Source organism: Electrona antarctica (assembly GCF_951216825.1).
Source record: "Electrona antarctica genome assembly, chromosome: 2".
Lineage (NCBI taxonomy): Eukaryota > Metazoa > Chordata > Actinopteri > Myctophiformes > Myctophidae > Electrona > Electrona antarctica.
This window is the reverse complement of record NC_136807.1, coordinates 24,219,581-24,241,217: the sequence shown is the minus strand read 5'-3', so window position 1 is coordinate 24,241,217 and position 21,637 is coordinate 24,219,581. Positions and strand designations below refer to the sequence as shown.

Below are 21,637 nucleotides of genomic sequence, written 5' to 3'. Positions count from 1 at the left end.
GTGACTGGCTGACGGTCGACTGAATGGCTGAGAATTTGAATGAATGGCTGAAGCCTGAATGGAAGGCTGGGAGCGTGACTGTCTGGTGCTCGCTGCAGCTCGCCTCCGAGGCCCCGCCGCTGCAGCTCGCCTCCGAGGCCCCGCCGCTGCAGCTCGCCTCCGAGGCCCCGCCGCTGCAGCTCGCCTCCGAGGCCCCGCCGCTGCAGCTCGCCTCCGAGGCCCCGCCGCTGCAGCTCGCCTCCGAGGCCCCGCCGCTGCAGCTCGCCTCCGAGGCCCCGTCGCTGCAGCTCGCCTCCGAGGCCCCGCCGCTGCAGCTCGCCTCCGAGGCCCCGCCGCTGCAGCTCGCCTCCGAGGCCCCGCCGCTGCAGCTCAGATGGGCTTTATTACCTTTAAACCTCCATTTTCCTCTTCCTTGCTCTGCCCTCACACTCGAGTCATAACAACTATGACGTTTTTCCATGGTTTTCGACGACATACTACAGTATGTTGTATGTTATTTTTAACAAACAAAAAAAATACTTTATTTCAGAAGTCTTTTCAATCATTCTTTAATTTGTTAATACAAGTTTTACCTCATTTCAGTTTAGTGAATAGTTTTACAGTTGTTGTTTCACAATGTAGCTTATTTTTAGTGCTTCTCATTTTACAATGAGCTTCTTTAAGTGCATCACAAAATATGTAAAAAAAAACATATTTATGTAACACTGTTAGTTTCCCCCCACATCATTGGTGTGAACGTCTTACTGTAAAATAACATTTGTATTTGAATGTTCCCAGTCGAACATGGGAGGCCTTGAGTAGCTTCATTAACGGCCACGCCAATGGAAAACAACACGCACTGAAAAACAAAAACAAAATTAATTAATTAAATAAACAAACAAAAACATCAAGACATTAGTTCAAATGTTGTAATAAAGCTAGGGATGGGACGATAATATAATATTATGAAGATTTCATGTGATAATATCGTTTAACAATATTGCGATAATTAAAACATGCTTAAAGATTAGCCAAAGTACAGAGACAACCATGTCCAGTTGTATGACGGACAATTTTACCATACATTCATCTCCGTGATATGATTACTGCACGCGTTTTCTTTTTTAATCACAATTATTAATAAATAAATAAACAATGTTTTACTTACATCTACACGTGGGAAGCTCAGGGCTCCATTGTCCATCGATGCCACAGGATACGGTGGTGGACCCCACCAACACGTATCCCCAGTCACAGTGAAATGACACTGCGTCTCTGTGCTTGTAGGGCGGTCTTAATGTCCCCGTCCTGGAGGCGTGTAGCACATTGGGGAGGATGGGACAGGATATGTCTGGAAAGGAGATATTCAACAAGCAGCCCTCAGTGACATTGTCAGTGTCTGCCCATGCCTCTTTTCCACCAAAATAACTTTGGTTCTGGAACTGGTTCCGTTCTAGACTCTTGGAGCCTTGGTTCTTTCACGGAACTGGCGGCCATTTTTTGGTTCCAGTTCCAAACCAGTGTTTAGGTTTCTGAACCAATTAATTTTCAGTGTAAACACTCTGAGCTGGTTCAATATTAGGTGGGAAAAAATAACCAAACCGCCTCAGTGTCATGTGGGAACATCTCAAATGGTATGACCTCCGGGAATTTGACCTCAAGAAAACGTTAACGTCAATTATACTGCACGTATACAGCTGTCACAATTAGGTCAAATAATGTGTGATTAACAATGGTTTCTGTCGAACATTATGTATAAAAAATATATTTCTGTAAACAAGGTGCACAGGGCAGATATGACAAACGTAGCTCTGCAAGCTCAAAACACATCACGGTTTTGAGCTTGTAGATCTGCTATTTCCTGTGACAGGCGTACACAGGTATAAAGTATTCACTTTAAAAAGTATGTTTGACCTGTTCTCAACAAAGCCATGTGCCAATGCCTAGCAAATGTGATTTGACCTAAAAATCCAAGCCAACATCACGTGGTACCTTTGCATGTGGGGGGTGGGGAACTCCAGGTTCCGTTCTTGGTGCACCAGAGCTGCTTGTTCCCGCTGAGCGTCCCCTTACGGCAGCGGTAGCTCACCACACTGCTGTACGTGTAGGGCTCAAACGCTCCCGACATCACTGCATCAGACACCGACGGCGGTTCTGGGCAGTGCACGACTGGAAGACACCAGAAGCGTAGCCTATTAGTTTAGCATATTCTTCATCAATTCATTTGTGTTTTCTCTTTGTCTGCTGGTTCAGTTTGGCATTAGTTTCAGTGTTGTTTATTGTAATGACTCAAAAAGGTTGAGAAAAATAAAGCCATTTACAAAACATGTTAAAACAAGCACTGCTAAATATGGAAGATTAATTTAATATCCTCCTGAGATACCATAGTAAGAGAAACCTATGAAAATCTGGGAACTAAATCGTTACCAAGAAATTTCTTCACCAATATGTTTCTAAATGTGTCTAATAACATGTAGGGGAGAGCCGCCACGGTTGTAACGCGTCATGGTTGTAACATGCACGTTATCTCTTGATTGGTCAACGCCATCATGACGCCATCGCGTCAGTATGTGTACAGCAACGTACTCTACGTGCCCAGGAAGTTTGAAGTGTTTACGTTCATCCTACGGGGAGTTATTGCCGAAAAACTGACTTTTCTCAAAATGCGTAACATTTTACACCTGGAGTATCTTTGGGCTACAGTTTTAGTCTTTGATGTTGGTGAATAAAAATCCACATGGATGTCTTCATGCTTATGTTCTTCATTAGTTTGCATCGTGTTTAGACGGAATGCACGTTAATTCTGGTCTGTAAGCAACCCAAAGAACAACCCAAAGAACAACTTGCAAAAGTGGGTCAATTGTAACACACACCATACCATTAAATGTCATATTTACATATTTGACATATTGGCCGCAATATTATGTTCAGTCAGCTGTCTTTCATTACAGAGTGTATTCTAAATTAGTTTAGGGTTGTACAACTCAATCAATCAAACGTTTTATCTTTGTTGTTTAATCAATGTATTTTCCCATTGAACTGACTCAAACGCCCAAACTGGTACACCCAGTACTATAATTCCCTTATGTTTGATACATTTTCGTATCACATCCATGGTATGAAAACAATGTTAAGGAGTTGCTTCAATGAAATATAATTGCTTTAAGCTGAAAACGATATGTTTAATGATGTTTTTTAGCATTGTTACATTCATCTCGCATGCCGTTACAATTAATCCGATAAGCGTAGCAAATGTAACATTGGAACAGCATCCACGTTCGGTTTAATAACTCCCGACCTTCTTTATCAATTGAAAAACTTGAAGTGGTTTATGGTAGCAGACATGTGTAGGTCTGTTGCCTGAAAATATTACATATGTATAAACGGATCTCTGAGTAAAAGAGTGTTACAACCGTGGCGGCTCTCCCCTACTAAAAGTTTGAAATTCAACTCCTGTGGGAAATTTGAGTTATTAGCATAATATGTGACCATACCATTGACATCCTATATAAGGCAAAAAAAAAGTCAAAATGTCATCATTCTTTAAGTAGCATGTGACATATGAAACTAGGGGTTTTCATGACTCTGAATCCATTCCAAGCATTAGTTTTGCACAAAGAACACTCCTTGGGAGGAAAACAGCCATAGCCGTCATCACAAATGTGCTGAGGTCAGCACATTTGGGATATGGCCGAATTTAGCCCAATGAGTGTTTTTAATACAGTTTTCAGTTATTTTCTTTTTAGATTATATAATTTTTATGTCTATCTATTTTCCCTCTAAATTCTAGTTGATTATTTTGTTAGTTTTATACTAAACACTGTATATTAGTATTATTATTATTATAACACACATTGCCAGTAGTTTGTGCATGTCATGAGCAGAAGGTAGTAACACTAAAAGCATGTACTGCATGTTGTTATCAGCGGTCTATCAGATAGCTCACTGACCTTCACAGACAGGAACTCGGCCGTCCCATACTCCCGAACTCATGCAGTTCCTGGTTTTGTGGCCGACCATGTCATACCTGACAACAGAGTACAAATAAATGTAGTTATTGATTAAACACATGGACCACAGGTCAGCAATAACACATAATGTACCGCATATAGTGTTGATTTTGACAGCGGTATTATTACATTTTTATCCCACGATTTTCCAACCCATTTTTTTCACCCAGTGTCAATTATCTAATGTAATCCTGGGCGCTACACTTCCTCTGCCAACCTGGGGGGCAGCAGACTGAGCTCATGCTCCAAGCTGATACTTTTCACCTGACGGGGAGAGTTTCCCCGGACGGACGTAGCACGTGGAAGGAACACGTTATTCTGACCAGTTCCTTTCCCCTCCATCAGGCCCCCCGGCTGGCCAGGCAGAGGTAGTTTAGAGACCAGGATTACTGCATGTTTTTTGTGAGGGTACCTACCCTAGGGGACACGGGGAGAACATGCAAACTCCACACAGAAAGGCCCTTTCGCCAACCCCACCTCGGGTATGGGCACTGATGACGCCGAAGAGAGAACAAGCCCCCAGCGCCCACAGCGTCCCCAGCGGGAATCGAACCCAGGACCTTCTAGCTGTGAGGCGACAGCACTACCGACTGTGCCAATCTGCCCTTTGACAGCAATTTTTTATTTAGCTTTAGTCACAGTCTTTTGAATACAATCGAATTTAGTTTTAGTCATATTTTAGTCATCTGAAATGTTTTAGTGTTAAGTCTAGTTTTAGTCGACTAAATCTACAGTTGATTTAGTTGACTAAAATGTGTTTTGGCGGGCCTTGGTGTCATAATGGCTGATTTTAAACAACCTGAAAATAGCGGATCTACAAGCTCACAACGCGTTGCACTGCCACGCGTTGTGAGCAACCAAGCATAATATGACTCATCTTTCTACTAGTTCTACTGGATCTCTTTCCCACTAGTTCCTCCCTAACATTTTAGTCTAGTTTTAATTTGTTGACAAAATTGACAATATATTTAGTCTTAGTGTTAGTCAACGTAGCTTGGTTTTTATATTTTGTTTTTATTTAGTTTGTCAGTGAAAAACCTTAGTCAACGAACATTTTTTGTCATAGTTTTAGTCGACGAAATAAACACATGTACCACAAAGTGTACGTGACCCACCCACTTAACGTGGCAGCCTCGTGGAGACTGGGCTGCCGTGTATAAAGTAACATAATGTATAACGTTCTTACCCATCATCACAGACACCTGTAGCAGAGTCTCCAAACTCTGCTCCAGTGTACAAGAAATGACCGTTGGAGACTTCCCCTGCTGAGCCACAGGACTTCCCTGTTTGGGTCACACACAAACAAAATAATATTGCCAGTGTCTGCGTGGTGGCCTAGCAATGATTACTATCAGAATATGAACAAATATAGTAATGATTACTATCAGAATATAGAGCTATTTAACAAAGAATATCACTTAGCAAGTTTATTTACTGCAAAGGATATATTAAGTACAGTAGGCCTGTTAGTTAGTAAGTACATTAAGTAGTTATACTTACGTTCACATCTCAATGAGAGATTGGTCCATTGTCCGTTGATACATTGGCGGTAACTGCTGCCACCTGCTGGTACGTATCCCAACTCACACACGTACCTCACTCTGGAGCCAGCAGGAAACACAGTGGTCTTCTGGGTAATGTAGTCATCGTGAAGGAGGATAGTGGGTTGGTTGTTGAGCTGCGGTGCATCACACTCACCTATTGCCAGGAATTAAGGGGCCAGCATGTCAGCTCTAAGCTCATTTAATGGTTCAGTAACAGATAAGGCATGAACTTCTGATATTTAAATACTATATCTAAACACCAATATTGGTTTCTTCTTCCATCACTATATGCAATTGATATAAAAGATTGCAGAATGGAGTTGCACGGTGATGACATTGTTACATCTTGTGTAGGCCTACAGGTACATAAGAGTAAAACATATCTTCCTTCAGACAACACAGCAGCATGGTTAATAATAATAATAATAATAATAATAATAATAAGGGTAATAATAATAATCATAATAAATCAACCTACCCTTGCCAGAACTTAGTATAATATATTATAATTATACTATAAAAGTATAAAGTATAAAGTATAAAAACAAATACAAGGATACTTAACATCTCAAAAACGAAAAATCTGTATCGACTTTAGACGTACCCCCCGTCTTACCCAGAACAGTGTCATCCAGGGCAAGCCAGTGGAAATTATCGACAATACCTTGAAATTTGATGCAAACACTGACATGCGCATTAAGGGCCAGCAACGCCTTTACTGTCTAAGAAAAGTGGCTAGGTTTAATGTTGACAAAAGCCTGATGAAACTGTTCTATAGTGCCTACATACATTCAGTCATTTCTTTCTCCTGCATCTGTTGGTACGGTAACCTCGTTGTCAAGGATAAAAATTCCCTTGGGAGAATTGTGAAAACTGCTTCTAAAATGACTGGCATCCAATTGGAGAGCCTTGATTTCTTTTCTAATAGACAGCTGCTCAAAAAAGCCCTGTCCATCCGCTCAAATAGTGCCCACCCACTCAGTTCGGAGTATGCTGCTGCTATCTGGCCTTCGCTTTTGTGTCCCTACGACCACAAAAAACAGGTACAAATACTCCTTTGTCCCTGCCTGGATCCGAGCAGTCAATGCTGCCGGAAGAAGGTAAATAAACTGTGATGATGATGACGATGATGTTTAGTACCTAGCTCTTAGCTCTTATCACTTGGCTCTTGGCACTTTATGATGATGGCACTTTATGATGCTATGATGCTTCACTTTGTACTGTAGGCCTACTTGGTTGGCTACTCTTTCATTTCTTATCCTTTTTATCAATTGCACAGATATGCTCATGCTATGTTGTCCTATGCTATGTTGTCACATGTCTGTTGCTGTTCTGTACTGCTTTTGATGGGCGCTAGCCCCTCCTATATACAGGTTTAATGTTCGTCTTTAGTTCAATGTTTGTTTAATAAACGCCTTTGACAATGAAGGGAAAACTTACGTCTTTTTGTAACTCATTACGTCATATTGTCTCTTTATTGTTAATGTCATTTAATGTTTGTGTTGGCACCGTTTGTTTTACATCACCATTACATCACCTAATCGACATGAGTTAAGACTCATTCATAGTCTGGATTTTCGGTGGTGAGGTGACCACCGCTCCGGTGGTGAGCTGACTACCGGAGCTGAAATAACATTGAGCGGTGGTGAGTAAAAACAGAGAGAAGGGCTGGGGCGGTGGCGGTGGTTTGCTCTTCACCGCAGCTTGTGACGTCATGTTGTAGTTCGTGGTGGTCACCTCACCACAGAAAATCCAGACTATGTATGAGCCTTGGGACTTTAATATATTAGCGCCCCTCACTTCACACGGGTGTGATTTTTATGTTTCAATCCTCTATGAACTGCTGCAAATAAAATTGCCCTCCGGGGACATTAATAAAGAACTTGAACTTGACAAGACAAGACAAAATAGGTTTATAAAACACATTTGTTTCATGAGATTGACAAATTATAACATACGCTATGTGCCGTTTCCCATATTTTGGATTTCCAGCCAAATCTCTTCTGTGAAAATCGCAGATATACAAGCTCGAGCGTGTTGCAAACGCGGGAGGTTGTGAGCTTGTAGATTTTCGCCTACCATTTCCCCCAGAGTAGTGACACACTAGGGTCAACATCGCCTATCATTTCCCCCAGAGTAGGGACACACTAGGGTCAACATCGCCTACCATTTCCCCCAGAGTAGGGACACACTAGGGTCAACATCGCCTACCATTTCCTCCAGAGTAGGGACACACTAGGGTCAACATCGCCTATCATTTCTCCCAGAGTAGGGACACACTAGGGTCAACATCGCCTACCATTTCCCCCAGAGTAGGGACACACTAGGGTCAACATCGCCTACCATTTCCCCCAGAGTAGGGACACACTAGGGTCAACATCGCCTACCATTTCCCCCAGAGTAGGGACACACTAGGGTCAACATCGCCTACCATTTCCCCCAGAGTAGGGACACACTAGGGTCAACATCGCCTACCATTTCCCCCAGAGTAGGGACACACTAGGGTCAACATCGCCTACCATTTCCCCCAGAGTAGGGACACACTAGGGTCAACATCAACACCTACCATTTCTCCCAGAGTAGGGACACACTAGGGTCAACATCGCCTACCATTTCCCCCAGAGTAGGGACACACTAGGGTCAACATCAACGCCTACCATTTCCCCCAGAGTAGGGACACACTAGGGTCAACATCGCCTACCATTTCCCCCAGAGTAGGGACACACTAGGGTCAACATCGCCTACCATTTCCCCCAGAGTAGGGACACACTAGGGTCAACATCAACGCCTACCATTTCCCCCAGAGTAGGGACACACTAGGGTCAACATCAACGCCTACCATTTCCTCCAGAGTAGGGACACACTAGGGTCAACATCGCCTACCATTTCCCCCAGAGTAGGGACACACTAGGGTCAACATCGCCTACCATTTCCTCCAGAGTAGGGACACACTAGGGTCAACATCGCCTACCATTTCCCCCAGAGTAGGGACACACTAGGGTCAACATCGCCTACCATTTCCTCCAGAGTAGGGACACACTATAGGTCAACATCGCCTAACATTTCCCCCAGAGTAGGGACACACTAGGGTCAACATCGCCTACCATTTCCTCCAGAGTAGGGACACATTAGGGTCAACATCGCCTACCATTTCCCCCAGAGTAGGGACACACTAGGGTCAACATCGCCTACCATTTCTCCCAGAGTAGGGACACACTAGGGTCAACATCGCCTACCATTTCCCCCAGAGTAGGGACACACTAGGGTCAACATCAACGCCTACCATTTCTCCCAGAGTAGGGACACACTAGGGTCCGGTCAACATCAACAACTCACCCGGTGGTTTGGGTTGAGCAGACGGTTCAACAGACTGCAGACAGCTTGGAAGCCGAGGCTGCCACTGGCCCGCAGGACCACATGTGACCTGCGGGGGTCCGTCCAGCCAGAAACCCTGTTTGCAGGTGAAGGTCAAGGCCTCTCCAGTCCTGTATGAAGCCCCTGCTCTGCCAGTGGACACACTGTTGTCCACAGCAGGGCCAGGACATGTCTTCTCCACCGGTTTAGCATCTGACAGAGGAAAATAAACAGAATAAACATGATACGCACTATGGAGGACAAAGTAGCGAATGATGACTTGCTTTTATTCATGTATAAGGCATGTTGGTACAGTACACACTGGCATGCATATGCATATGAACGTGCACGTTACATTATGACACCATCAGGGCCTGTCAAAATAAATTTAGTCGACTAAAATCTTAAAACTAGACTAAAACTTTTCAGATTACTAAAATATGACTAAAACTAAATTATTTTTCATTCCATAGACTATACTACAAGCTAGATCTGCTATTTTCAAAATATTGTTCATATTCATTTGAAGAAAAAAAAACTGAAACAGTACATTCTGCATAATGAGTACTTTATACTTTTAGTACTTAAGTACATTTTTATACTGATACTTTTGTACTTTTACTCAAGTTATTTTTTTAATTCTGGACTTTTACAATTTCTACATTACAGTAATGATACTTTTACTTAAGGGATATTTCACTTCACAAAAAAACTAACTCTTGGTCATAATTTGATCATCTACTCAGGCTTTTGTGAGCACCCCAGACAGTTTTGAAGTTGTTCGATACTGTAACTGCCATTTTTCACTTTCCAGTCTCCTTTGCAGTTACTTCACAGATATATGGTGGGGGTGATCCTACGCAGTACACACACAGAAAACAGTAACAGATGGATGTCAAGTCTTTGATCCAGTTTGAGTGTTATTTATTCTTTTATTGAACAGAAGTGAGCAGTTGAAATCATGAACATACCGGCTATATTGAATTGTTCTTTCCTTTCTGTCTGTTTGGTTGCCGAGTGCTGCTGGTAGGAACGGTTTGGCTCCCCAATCCCTGTGTCTAGCCCTGCTCAGTGCACCTGTGTCACCTTATAAATGCACACCCAGTGCTGTGCTTCTCAAGCCCGCCACCAAGTGGTCAAAAATAATAATGGATATAATCTAAATAATGCCTCTCTTCTAATGGCTCCTACACACCGGCCCCTAATTGTCTCAAGTGTAACAATTAATAAACATATAAGGAGCCATATTCAAATTTACACATTTGTCTTTTTTTTTTTTAATAAAAAAAAAAAAGAATTAATTCAATCTTTAATTAATTGAAATCTTCTTTCAACATCGGTTTCAGTCTCTTTAGTTTTCAGTCTCTTGTGTTTCAGACTCTTGGAGCAGACATATCTTTGTTATCAAGATGTTGCTTTTGGTCTTTAGTCGAACTATGCGTACAAGACCTTTTGCATCAGGAATGGTCTCCATAATATTCTTCCCAGTAACCAGGCGCCTCGTGGTGCAGTGGAATCCACCACCACCACAATGTCACCAGGGGCAAAACTTATTCTTTCTGCTGACCATCTTTGCCGTTCTTGGATTAATGGTAAGTATTCTTTTGTCCATCGTTTCCAAAAGAGATCTGCCAAGTATTGTACTTTTACGTACGTTTCCATCTACGTTTTATGTACAGATCCTCTTTCACAAAGAGTCCAGGTGGCAATATTGGCTGTGTTTTCAACAAAAGAAGATGGTTTGGGGTCAGCGCTTCCAGGTCCATTGGGTCATCAGAAGACTTGGTGATGGGTCGATCATTTAAAATTGCCTCTACTTCACACATTAAAGTTTGCAATTCTTCATCATCGAGCACTTGTTGATTAAGAACAGAACGGAGTACACCTCGTACCATGCGGATCAGTCGTTCCCAAACACCGCCGTGATCAAATAATCTTCTAATGGCTCCTACAGATACAGTATTTAGATATTTTAGCTTCCCCGCAGCTAAAATACTATAAAAAAACAAAAAACAAGAAACAAAACAAAACACGGGCACCTCACATATTAGGAGTCCATAGTGGGCCCCTGCAGGAAGGCTAGCTGTGCTTTAGGGCACAGCTAATGGGGATCCTTAATTGCCCGGGGTTATTTAATCCATTAATAAAATGTGCCCAGCGATTTATAAACACGGAGCACTTTTACCGACGGACCGGATGTTGTCCTGTCTAACACATCATCTTTTTTTATAATTAGACGGGATGATTTAGATCGCGAGTTAACGTTTTAATTTTATTTGCGTTGTCGTCGGCTAAACAGGGGGGGGGACATTTTCGATGACGTCTCACTGTTGCGCAACATCGAGGATTGCACAACAAGCGCTCCTAGGCTGTGGAGCGATGTGACCGGTTTTGATATCATTAATCTCTGTCGATTTAATCAATCTCCGTCTTGGGCAATAGACCGTACTAAGTACCAGGACGGAGATCTCCGTCTGGGGCCCTTAAACTGTTAAAAGGTTGCTTGTTAATCAAGCAACCTAAAAACTGTCTGGGGTGCTCACAAAAGCCTAAGTAGATGATAAAATGACCAAAAGTATTTTTGAAAGTGAAAAATCCCTTTAAGTAACAAATTTGAGTACTTTTTCCACCACTGCTACAAGCTCATAACGCGTCATAAATTCATCAGCATGCAAGACTGTATGGTTCGCACACGGCGAACTATACAGTGGTCTTTCCCTACCTGGCATGCACTGAGGAATGTCGCTCCACCTCCCAGACGCTAAACATGTCACTGTGCGGGGTCCCTGGAGATGATGCCCAGCAAGGCATGTCACGGTGACGACAATGTTCACCCTCATACGTCTGTCGTTAAGCTTTCCATTTGTTACATTGAACCTGGGACACTTGATAACTACAAAAGAAAAGGTTAAAAAATACTTAATGCAAGACAGGTTTGCTTTTTTTTTTACGTTGTACAATCCTTCATGCTTTACTGCCTACCGTAACAAAATCAAAGTAACTACATTGACAAAGTGACCAGATGCTGAATATAAAAGCTTACATAAAATAAGACGGTGTCCCTTTTCATTTTCAAGCAAGAATTTCCTCTTTCCATTCAAGAAAGTGAAGTGCTGTTAATCACTCATTAGCTAATTTTAAATAGTTTGAAATACATTATATTTTCACACCCAAATACAAATACAAGAGAAAGATGTACTGTGCATAATGCATATACTGTAGCTTCTTCAAATACCTCCCATAATAGTAATTTTACAAGATGTAAAGGCTAGATTTTGAGAGATTCAATTAAATAAAACATTAATGTGTACTTTTTACTGACATAATACTAAGCAAAACAATTATATTGGCTGGGCAAATAACAATTTGTAGATCAGCCATTTTCACCATTAATGAAAATAAAATTAAATCAATATTTTATAGATTAAAATAGATTGGAGGCAAACGTGGTGAAATAATGATAGTGGTGAAATAGATTGTTGAAGTCATATTGCCCAGCACTGTTCAGACCTTTTGCTTACTGTGTTGTAATTTGTTTGCAACATTAGGTGTATAAAAAGAAAAACAACAAACAATAGAGCACCGAAGTCTGATGTATTTTATTTTACACATCCTACCTGGGTTGTGTTTGTTTTGCCCCATTCTGAATTCCCATGGACTTTTTTCATATCACGTCAAATAAGAACTGTGTTCCAAAAATAAACAATGATCCCGGTGGTTTGAATGTTACCGCCGCAGAATTAGTTACATTTTCACCAGAAACTGACTGTATCAAATATGAGTGACTGACAACCTCCCTGACAATAGAGGGTATGCGCATGCATAAAGTGAATGGCAGATCGAGTGGCAAATCGAGTGGCAAAGTGAGTGACAAAGTTAATTAATTGTTGTTTAAAGTCATTTAATGCAATCAAATAGGACTTTTCTGTTTGGATGTATGGGCTGCCAGGCTAGAAAATAGTTTTTTGACACTCAGTAGGCATTCCTGCATAATTTCCGGGTATGATGATGATGTCACTCGCATACCCTCTATATCTCTGAGACAGTGTGTTTATTTTTGGACCACAACGATTTTAAGATGACCCTCCTTCTCCATAGAGGAAAAAGGACTGGACTTCTGTACTCTATTGCAAGACGATGTAATATGTGTACTGCAACATGAAATGTAATATGAACAAATTGCAATTCAATTATACACTTACCAATGCACTTGGGAAAAGATGGAGACCATTTTCCATCCGGTCCACAGGTCACATTGCTGGATCCGTTCAGCATATGGCCGTACGTACAGGAGAAGGACAGCAAGTCTCCAGGCCTGGAAACACCTTTTAATCCCTGGATCTGCATCTTGTCCGATGCCTTGAAGTTGTTGGGTTCTTTACATGTAATAATGTCTCCAACTAAGAACAAAGAGGGGAGGAAAAAAGCTGTGCAGTTTTATTTTTGCGTAGTGCAAAATAGGCTCTGTGCACAGCAGCCATATTGGAAAGAAATTGGGCCACTTCCTTACATCCTTCAAAGGTCTTACCAATAATAATTATTAGAGTTCTAAATGGGCCTGACAAGTAAAGCCCGGCCCTAACTGGCCCGGCTGAGGCTCGGCCCAGCCCGACTAATTAGCATATGTTAATTATCTACAAGCTCATAGTGCCTGCCACGCTATGAGCTTGTATATCTTTTTTGTTTTTCAGAAAACTGTTAGGATTTAGAAGATATTCGTAGAATCGGCCTCAGGTCTTAATGGGAAAAGAAAAAAAACACCATGACATTGTTTCTACATTAATTTAGTTTTGGGCAATTATTTGGGGGCCCACTTGCAACACATCCTCACGGGCCACACCACACCACCGGTTGAGAATCACTGACTTATAGCAATCCAGGACCTAAGCTGACCTGGAGTGTTGGCCTCGACGTCAACACTCTGGGGCAGACACTGTGGCAGCGGAGGCGTCCACGTGCCATCAGCACCACAGGTGAAGCGTTGGGCTCCGGTCTGAATGAAACCTGGGCTGCAAGTGAAGGTGACAGAGTCCCCCTGTCTGTGTGCTGAACCGTTGGGCACCACAGGCTCAGAGCAGGTATTATTCACTGGCACTGCACCGATCTCTATATGGAAACACAAAGGAGACAGATGTATTGTGTGTTGTTGGTGCGAGACGCTGTCACGCATCCAAGTATACAGTATATTAGGCTTTAAGACCTTTTGCACTTCAAATGAATGTGAATATTACCGTTTCATGCGCTATGCATCCTCACCCACTGACTGCAGTGATGTGAATTTAGCATCAATCCATTTTATTATATTTTGTTATCATTTTAATAAGATTTTTCCAACATTTCGACAACAGAACATAATCAGACTTACATAGAAGACAGTGTACATTTACACATTTTGAACATAATCATACACACTTTTATAATAATATAAAGAACAAAAACAATGAAAGAAAGAAAGTGAAGTGTACTGTAACAGATCTCCAGGCCTTAGTTTAAAAGAGAAATCCAGACCAAAAGTTCCAAAACACATGTTTACCCATGAACCAGCCTATAATCCTGTCCCAACATAAGTACATGTTGGCCTTGAATTGTTTAATAGATGCCCCCTGTTCTCCATTTTCCCCACCCCTCCCACAGTAAAATGCAGCTAGAATGGTAAAAAATGATTATAGGCTGATTCAGGGTACATGGTCTGGAATCCTTTAAGAGGCTGTTTCACTAGTCTTATCTGAAGGACAGGTCTTAATTTTCCCATAAAACTGTCCCTGTTTCTAGACATTTTTCCTAGAGAGGGGAACAGCCCTAGCCTGGTTAATAAACCAGACCGAATCAGCCGTTGGCAAAAAAAAGTTGTCTACCAGCGGATTACGGTCTGGCGAGGCTCAGTAGCACGCCTCTTTCCTACAGCAGAGAACAGGTCGGACCAATCGGGACACGGTATGCAATATAGGCGGGCTTTGGTACAGTGACGTTCAATGTTTGAGACTTTTGACTGACAGTAGCTCTGACCAATTGCGTCAAAGAGAAAATGTTTCCCGGGAAATGAAATCCAAGTGGAGCCAGCCCAGACTGATATACCGCGACAGTGTTGTGTGATATTAGTCTGGCTTATTAGCCAGGCTAGAACAGCCCAGGACCTCTTGGACACTCTAGAGTCTGTGTCTACCCATACCCGTGTCTACTCTAGTCCAGGGGTTCTCAACGTTTTTGGCCGGGGACCCCTGGAAATGCTTTGGCAATGTCTCTGGACCCCCGCCCCGCCCCCTCCCGACCCCCAATATAAATTGACTGCTACAATAACCTTAAACAATTTTGGGCGGGAACCCCTTTTGGTGTTTTAAGCATTGTTATAATTTAGCTATTGAAAAATAGCAGATCTACAAGCTCATAGCGCGCCACCGAGTGGCGCGCTACGAGCTTGTAGGTCTGCTATTTTTGAAAAATCGTGAAAATATATATTTTTTAATAATTTGGGGACCCCTAAAATAATTTGGCGACCCCCCGAGGGGTCGCGACCCACGGGTTGAGAACCCCTGCTCTAGTCCACTCTGTTAAGGGGGAGACACAGAGCCACACCATGCAGGTATCCCGCGTCCCTGCCTGGGGTAGGAAGCTCAATATAAGAATAAGCCGTTTGTTTGACATTGGCAGAGAATACTTACTAATGCATGTTCCTTACAACTGTGCTACTCAGCATATACAGTATGAATAGCACGGTTTGGGTGCGTCAAGTTGTGTGTTAAGTACTGGGTGGTAGGTAGCTGATGGTAGGTGTGGCACTCCACCTCAGCATCCATTTCCCGGGGGTCTAGCACATTCTAACGCGGACAGACTCCCACGTGTTACCGGCTGATACCAACAATATGCCTCTCCCGACCGATTGTTACACACAATAGCTTCATCAGGCAGTACTACTTGTCAACCAGTAGGTGTCCTACCAGACACCATGAAGGTCGAAGGTCTCAATGGAAGAGCATGGAGACCACTGTACATACTACTTATATCGCAATAATCTCATACTCTGTATGGTACCACAAAGACATGCTTAATTAACATAATATTTAATTTCTTAAAATGAGTTTCAGATTGCAGCTCGAAACGGTACATCATATACATCATAAACGTTTCCGCTCAAAGAACGTTCACACCCAGTTCTACTATGTTTGTCTTCGTTTACTTGGAATCATTGCCACATTGTCTTGTGTAATGTGTAATGACTGGCAGTACAACCACCCACTACTGTACCACCATGCACGCATATCTAACACCCTAACCCTGTGGTCAGGCACTGTCTGTACTCGCCTTTCACAGTCAATGACAGACCTCAGCTAAATAGCACTCTGTCTGGTATTGCAGTTAGATGATTCCTGGTATTGTCTATCTAGTGAAAATAAATGAAGTTATTATTATAGTGCTGCAGTGCAGGGTTTTGGGTGCCGTGATGCAAGTCCAGGGGTGCCTCAGAATACCTTCATATTTACTTGCACTTTACTTGGTGCGTTCTTTTTCAGTCTACAGTACAACAAAGTCATTTCACCAAATATAGCAGATCTACAGGCTCAAAACACGTTGTGAGCTTGTAGATCGGCTATTTCTGGTGGATGTTCCCTCTAGAATAGGAATGCTGGGGTTTAAGTTGTTAAACGCCAAGTATAAAAGTTATTTTCAGTCTGTCCTAATGGAAACAAATATTCTCTTCAGTTTTCCTTGTGACATACTGTATCTTTGGGGGTAAGATTTACATTCATACCGTTAATATGACAAAAGGAGCTATAAAGTAACAATGCAATGCAGGAGTGCCGTGGATAAAAAACAAGTTATTTACAGGGGTGCCCTGCACCAAATATATTTGAGAACCAGATCTGGTCTAGTGGGTTTAATGACAAGGACAGAGCCTTGTAACAGGCTGCTCAGGCTTCATGATTCATAATCTCCTGTTTTAAATTACTCATAATATCACGATTAAAATGACTCATAATATCACACACAAAATGACTCATCCTTCAAGAGTCACAACACACTTCGTTGACCCATAGGAGTCTGTAGCCTACTCGGCCCCCCTCCTTTTCTCCCTCACCAAACCTCTTCACCAGATATAGCTGATCTACAAGCTCACACGTGTTGTGAGTTGTAGAACCTTTATTGCACACTGCATAAACCTTCTCCCCAACTGAATTTCTCCTATACTCAAATCAGCCATTGAGAAGGGCAATATTTCCACATGAACGATGGTTTCTCTAAACAAAATAACAAAAACAAAAATAAAGAGTGGGAAACCACTATCAGTCAAGATGAAACAAACCATTTCTTTATTTCACAATGCGCTGCAAATTTAAATCAACCACAACACGACACCATCAATCCCACTAACGTCAACAGGTTTTTGCCACACGGATCTCAGACGCTTATGGCAAAAACTACCCATAATTCTCCTTGGAAAGACAAGTGTAAGTAACACTTAAAACATTTGAATCATAACCACCCACACCTTTCATTAAGTCTAATTCCAGTCATATTGTTGAGACAGGTCTTAAAAATCCTGATCTAGCTTCAGACCTCATAATAAGGCAACAAACCATGTTTTACTGTTCTGATGAATGTGAACCACTGCTCACACAAAGTTAGTATGTTAATAAAGGGGATTTCTTTTCTTTTTAATACAAATTTAAGAATTAAATAGCCTTTCAAAGTTGCAAGAGAACAGTGCCCTCGCTTCCGACACACACACACACACACACACACACACACACACACACACACACACACACACACACACACACACACACACACACACACACACACACACACACACACACACACACACACACACACACACACACACACACACACACACACACACACACACACACACACACACACACACACACACACACACACACACCCTAAACTTAACCCCATTAAAACTAACACTGAACTTATTTCAAACCTTATTCTCAGTAAAGCATATACTGTACAAGAATACAAGAACCATCCCACTGAGCGGTCGGTGGGGGAACAAATCGATCGAGTTTTAAGGCTAGCATTCCGGTTACCCTGTATAGCACTTTGATACTATATGTTTTGAAAAGTGCTACACAAATAAATAAGTCTTATCCAGAGAGACTCGGAGAGCGTTCATTGAAGCCTTAGGGGACGAAGAGGAGTAAGTAAGTAAGAGAGACTCGATACACTACAACTACATGGACAGTACACTACAGTAGCCAAATCATGCCTACAATAAAAGTGTTCTTAGACTGGGTCCAACCCTTATCAAAGAGGGTCCATGGACCAATTTTGGGTTCCTTGAAATTAAGAGGTGGGGAATCAGTGGAGGCTTGGGAGCATTGGGCTGGGGGTCACAGAAGGGACAGACGTCGATGTAGGCCTGGCTGTCATTTTCTGGTAGACACCCCTTCCATATGAATAGAAGCTTATATTATATTCTCCCACATTAAACACCTCAGAAACATAGCCAGACTGTCCCACACTCACCCTACCAGAGGCCGAAAAACGTCCTTTGTCTCCTCAAGGCTTAACTACTGCAACCCACTTCTCATCGGGATCCCTAGCAAGAGCATCCAGAAGCTCCAGTACAATTAGAACAGTGCTGCTAGGATCCTGATGAGAGTGTGGAAATATGAACATATCACACCCAGACTCCATTCTCTACACTGGCTTCCTGTCTCATTCAGGATAGAATACAAGGTCTGCCTCCTTACCCATGCATCAGTGCATCCACAGCAACGCCCCTTCCTATCTAAAGGAACTTATTGAACCCCCAACCTCCACCCGCTCACTCTGCCCTGGAAATTTGCATTCACTCAAATGCAAAAAGACTAAGCTCCGCACTATGGGGGACTGGGCCTTCTGCTCAGCTGCTCCTTTCCTTTTTAACAAGGCATTTGCCTAGATGGACTTTTGGATGCCCTGTGTGCTTTTAAAACCTTTTTAGCTTAGTTATTTTAAATATGTATTTCTCCTTCTTGATGTAGCACTTTGAGACTTGCTTCAAATGCAAAGTGCGTTATAAATAAACTGTATATATATATATATATATATATATATATATATATATATATATATATGGGTATGGTTTTGCCCACTCAATTCATAATTAACGTTCCAATTGTGTAGCTCTGGCTCATGGACTAAGAACCAAAAAGAACTGAACCGGTTTCCATTTACCCAAAGAATGCATCGTAAGCGAGAGAAAAACGATATTCCATCGAACGTCCAACATGTTTTCTTTTATCAAGTTGTGTGCCGTGCGCAAAGACGCAGCAGATTCCTCCTCACTCTTCTGTTGTGACAGCGCTGCTGTGCTCGACTTTAATACTACGGGAGGTGGGGGTGGATTTATACGCACCCACATTCAGACTAGGATCTTTGCACATATATATATACATATATATATATATATATATATATGGGTATGGTTTTGCCCACTCAATTCATAATTAACGTTCCAATTGTGTAGCTCTGGCTCATGGACTAAGAACCAAAAAGAACTGAACCGGTTCCCATTGGGAACCAACCGGTGGAAAAGGGGCCTCAGTGGTCCTTGAAGGGGTTTCAGGTGGCTAAATGATGTATTGGTAACCCAATGGAACCAGAGCTTTCTTGAGCTTTCGTCATGTTTCCCAACAGTGATATCATTGTTAAACATACATTTACAAGAAGTCTAGTCTACACAATTAGATAATGTAGAAGATTTATTTTATTTTGATCAATGTTGCCTGTTATGTCTCCTAATAGTATCATCAATACAGCATCCAACGATTATATAAAAAGGTTTTGGGTCTGAGATGCAAAATGATGGTCAATGGCTCACATATAAATGGACCTTATATGAAAAGGGTTGAAAACCACTGAAATAGCCTAGTGGGCGTAAATAATGCCCAGTTTTCTCCTAAATACAATCCTGTAGGATGTAGGTGTATACTGGACTATAGGGCAAAAGCCATCTGGTTGTGACTTCTGAGTGACCTGACCAATAAGATCATAAATATTGAAATAGGCATATGATCAGACCAGATTGGAAAGATCTGCTTTGGATCAGTTCTTACATCTTCTAGTTTTTGCAAACATTAGGATATAGGACTAAACTTTTTTTTTTCCTGAGAAATGTCCCTTTAAACGAAAAGACAGTTTTAAAGTAGGCTACTGGCAGCTGACGTCACCATCAAAAACAGCAGACTGCACTGTCTCATGCCAAAACAAAATAATAGATTCCATAGCGCGGTGGTACGTGTCGCTGGCCGAAAATAACGCGTGTGTTTGGATTGTAGTCTACAATCCAAACTTGATTGTAGTCTACAATCCAAACACACGCTTCTTTGCTACAATTTGTAGATAGACATTAGACATGGTGTTACTATTTTCGGTAAGGGATTGATTTGAGGACACGTTGGTAGGAGTAGGCTAAGAACTAAGAATTAAGCACAGGCTAGTTGTCAAAATAACGTGTTACCTTTTACGCACAACCACAAACAGAACATAACGTAGGGCATCTGGTTCATAGCCCTAATGTCCTTTGTTGCCGTTACATTAAGGCATATTAGAGCTATGGACCAGAGCTAGGCCTACACGTAGAATGATATAGTAGGCTAAAGCCTAATATAAACAAACTCACTTACTTTGACATGTTGATTTAGGTGTCCATTTTCCAGCCATACACGAGTAAACAGCAAATCTATCGTTTCCTCCAGATGGAGTGAATCCCTCCATGCATTCATAAAACACCTTCTCATTATGCACGTATTTCTGTCGTATTGAGCTGGAGCTTTGCATTTTGCCGTTCAGAACGGATAATTCTGGAGCAGCGCAGTGCTTGTTTCGAGGATTTGGATGCATCTGAGCTGTGGGGGGAAAATGCAGGAATTAGCAACGTCTATCAGCTAAACTAAACACGGGGGGAAATAAAATATAGCGAGATATATGCTAATACAATATGTTTGGAACATTTCCATTTACCCAAAGAATGCATCGTAAGCGAGAGAAAAACGATATTCCATCGAACGTCCAACATGTTTTCTTTTATCAAGTTGTGTGCCGTGCGCAAAGACGCAGCAGATTCCTCCTCACTCTTCTGTTGTGACAGCGCTGCTGTGCTCGACTTTAATACTACGGGAGGTGGGGGTGGATTTATACGCACCCACATTCAGACTAGGATCTTTGCACATCAGCATTCCCAATGCATTATGCATTGATTGACGCAGCGGTGGCCGAACGGATAGCGGCGCGGTCTAGATACCGGAAGGTTCCCAGTTCGAACCAGCCGTCCGACACGTTAAAATTACCACCGCTGAAATGCCCTTGAACAAGGCATCAACCACTACGATGAAATGTGTTCTATGAGCAGGGCCTGGCTGGAAACAAGTTCTTGAGCTTAGCCCAGATACCCTGGGTAAATATAGATTTCATTTCATTTCATTTCATTTCATTGAAGGATCCTTTTTTTTAAACGAATGTGTTTCCATGATGCGCTTTATGGCCGACAGACATAGATTCCTGTCAGTGGTTCTTATCAAACGTTTTCATATTTAAGGAGTCAAGGACCTCAAAATGCATTATGTAGCTCAGGCTGCTATTTGGATTCCAGCTGGCCAGCCATGTTTCATGACAATGGAGCAAGTTCGTAAACCAGCTGTTAGAAGTTCCTTCATGATGCTGATCGTGATGGACGACTGTGAACCATGTGGCCATTTGGTTCGCAGCCCCCATCTGAAAATATTTTGTGCCAGGGCCCCACAT

The 21,637-nt window shown here is 42.1% G+C and overlaps 1 protein-coding gene across 1 annotated transcript; it reads right to left on the bottom strand.

Moving 5' to 3' along the window:
- Window positions 1–532: 532 nt before the first annotated feature.
- On the bottom strand, window positions 533–21,083 carry LOC306942561 (complement receptor type 1-like). The gene is made up of 12 exons (XM_079528545.1): window positions 20,858–21,083; window positions 20,521–20,742; window positions 13,781–13,993; window positions 13,090–13,287; window positions 11,610–11,780; window positions 8,870–9,100; window positions 5,490–5,687; window positions 5,176–5,272; window positions 3,930–4,006; window positions 1,972–2,148; window positions 1,148–1,330; window positions 533–838 (listed from the first exon to the last, which is right to left on the bottom strand). Exons 1-12 carry the CDS (start codon window positions 21,042–21,044, stop codon window positions 807–809), a joined length of 1,986 nt encoding a protein of 661 aa, XP_079384671.1. The 5' UTR covers window positions 21,045–21,083; the 3' UTR covers window positions 533–806.
- Window positions 21,084–21,637: the final 554 nt, after the last annotated feature.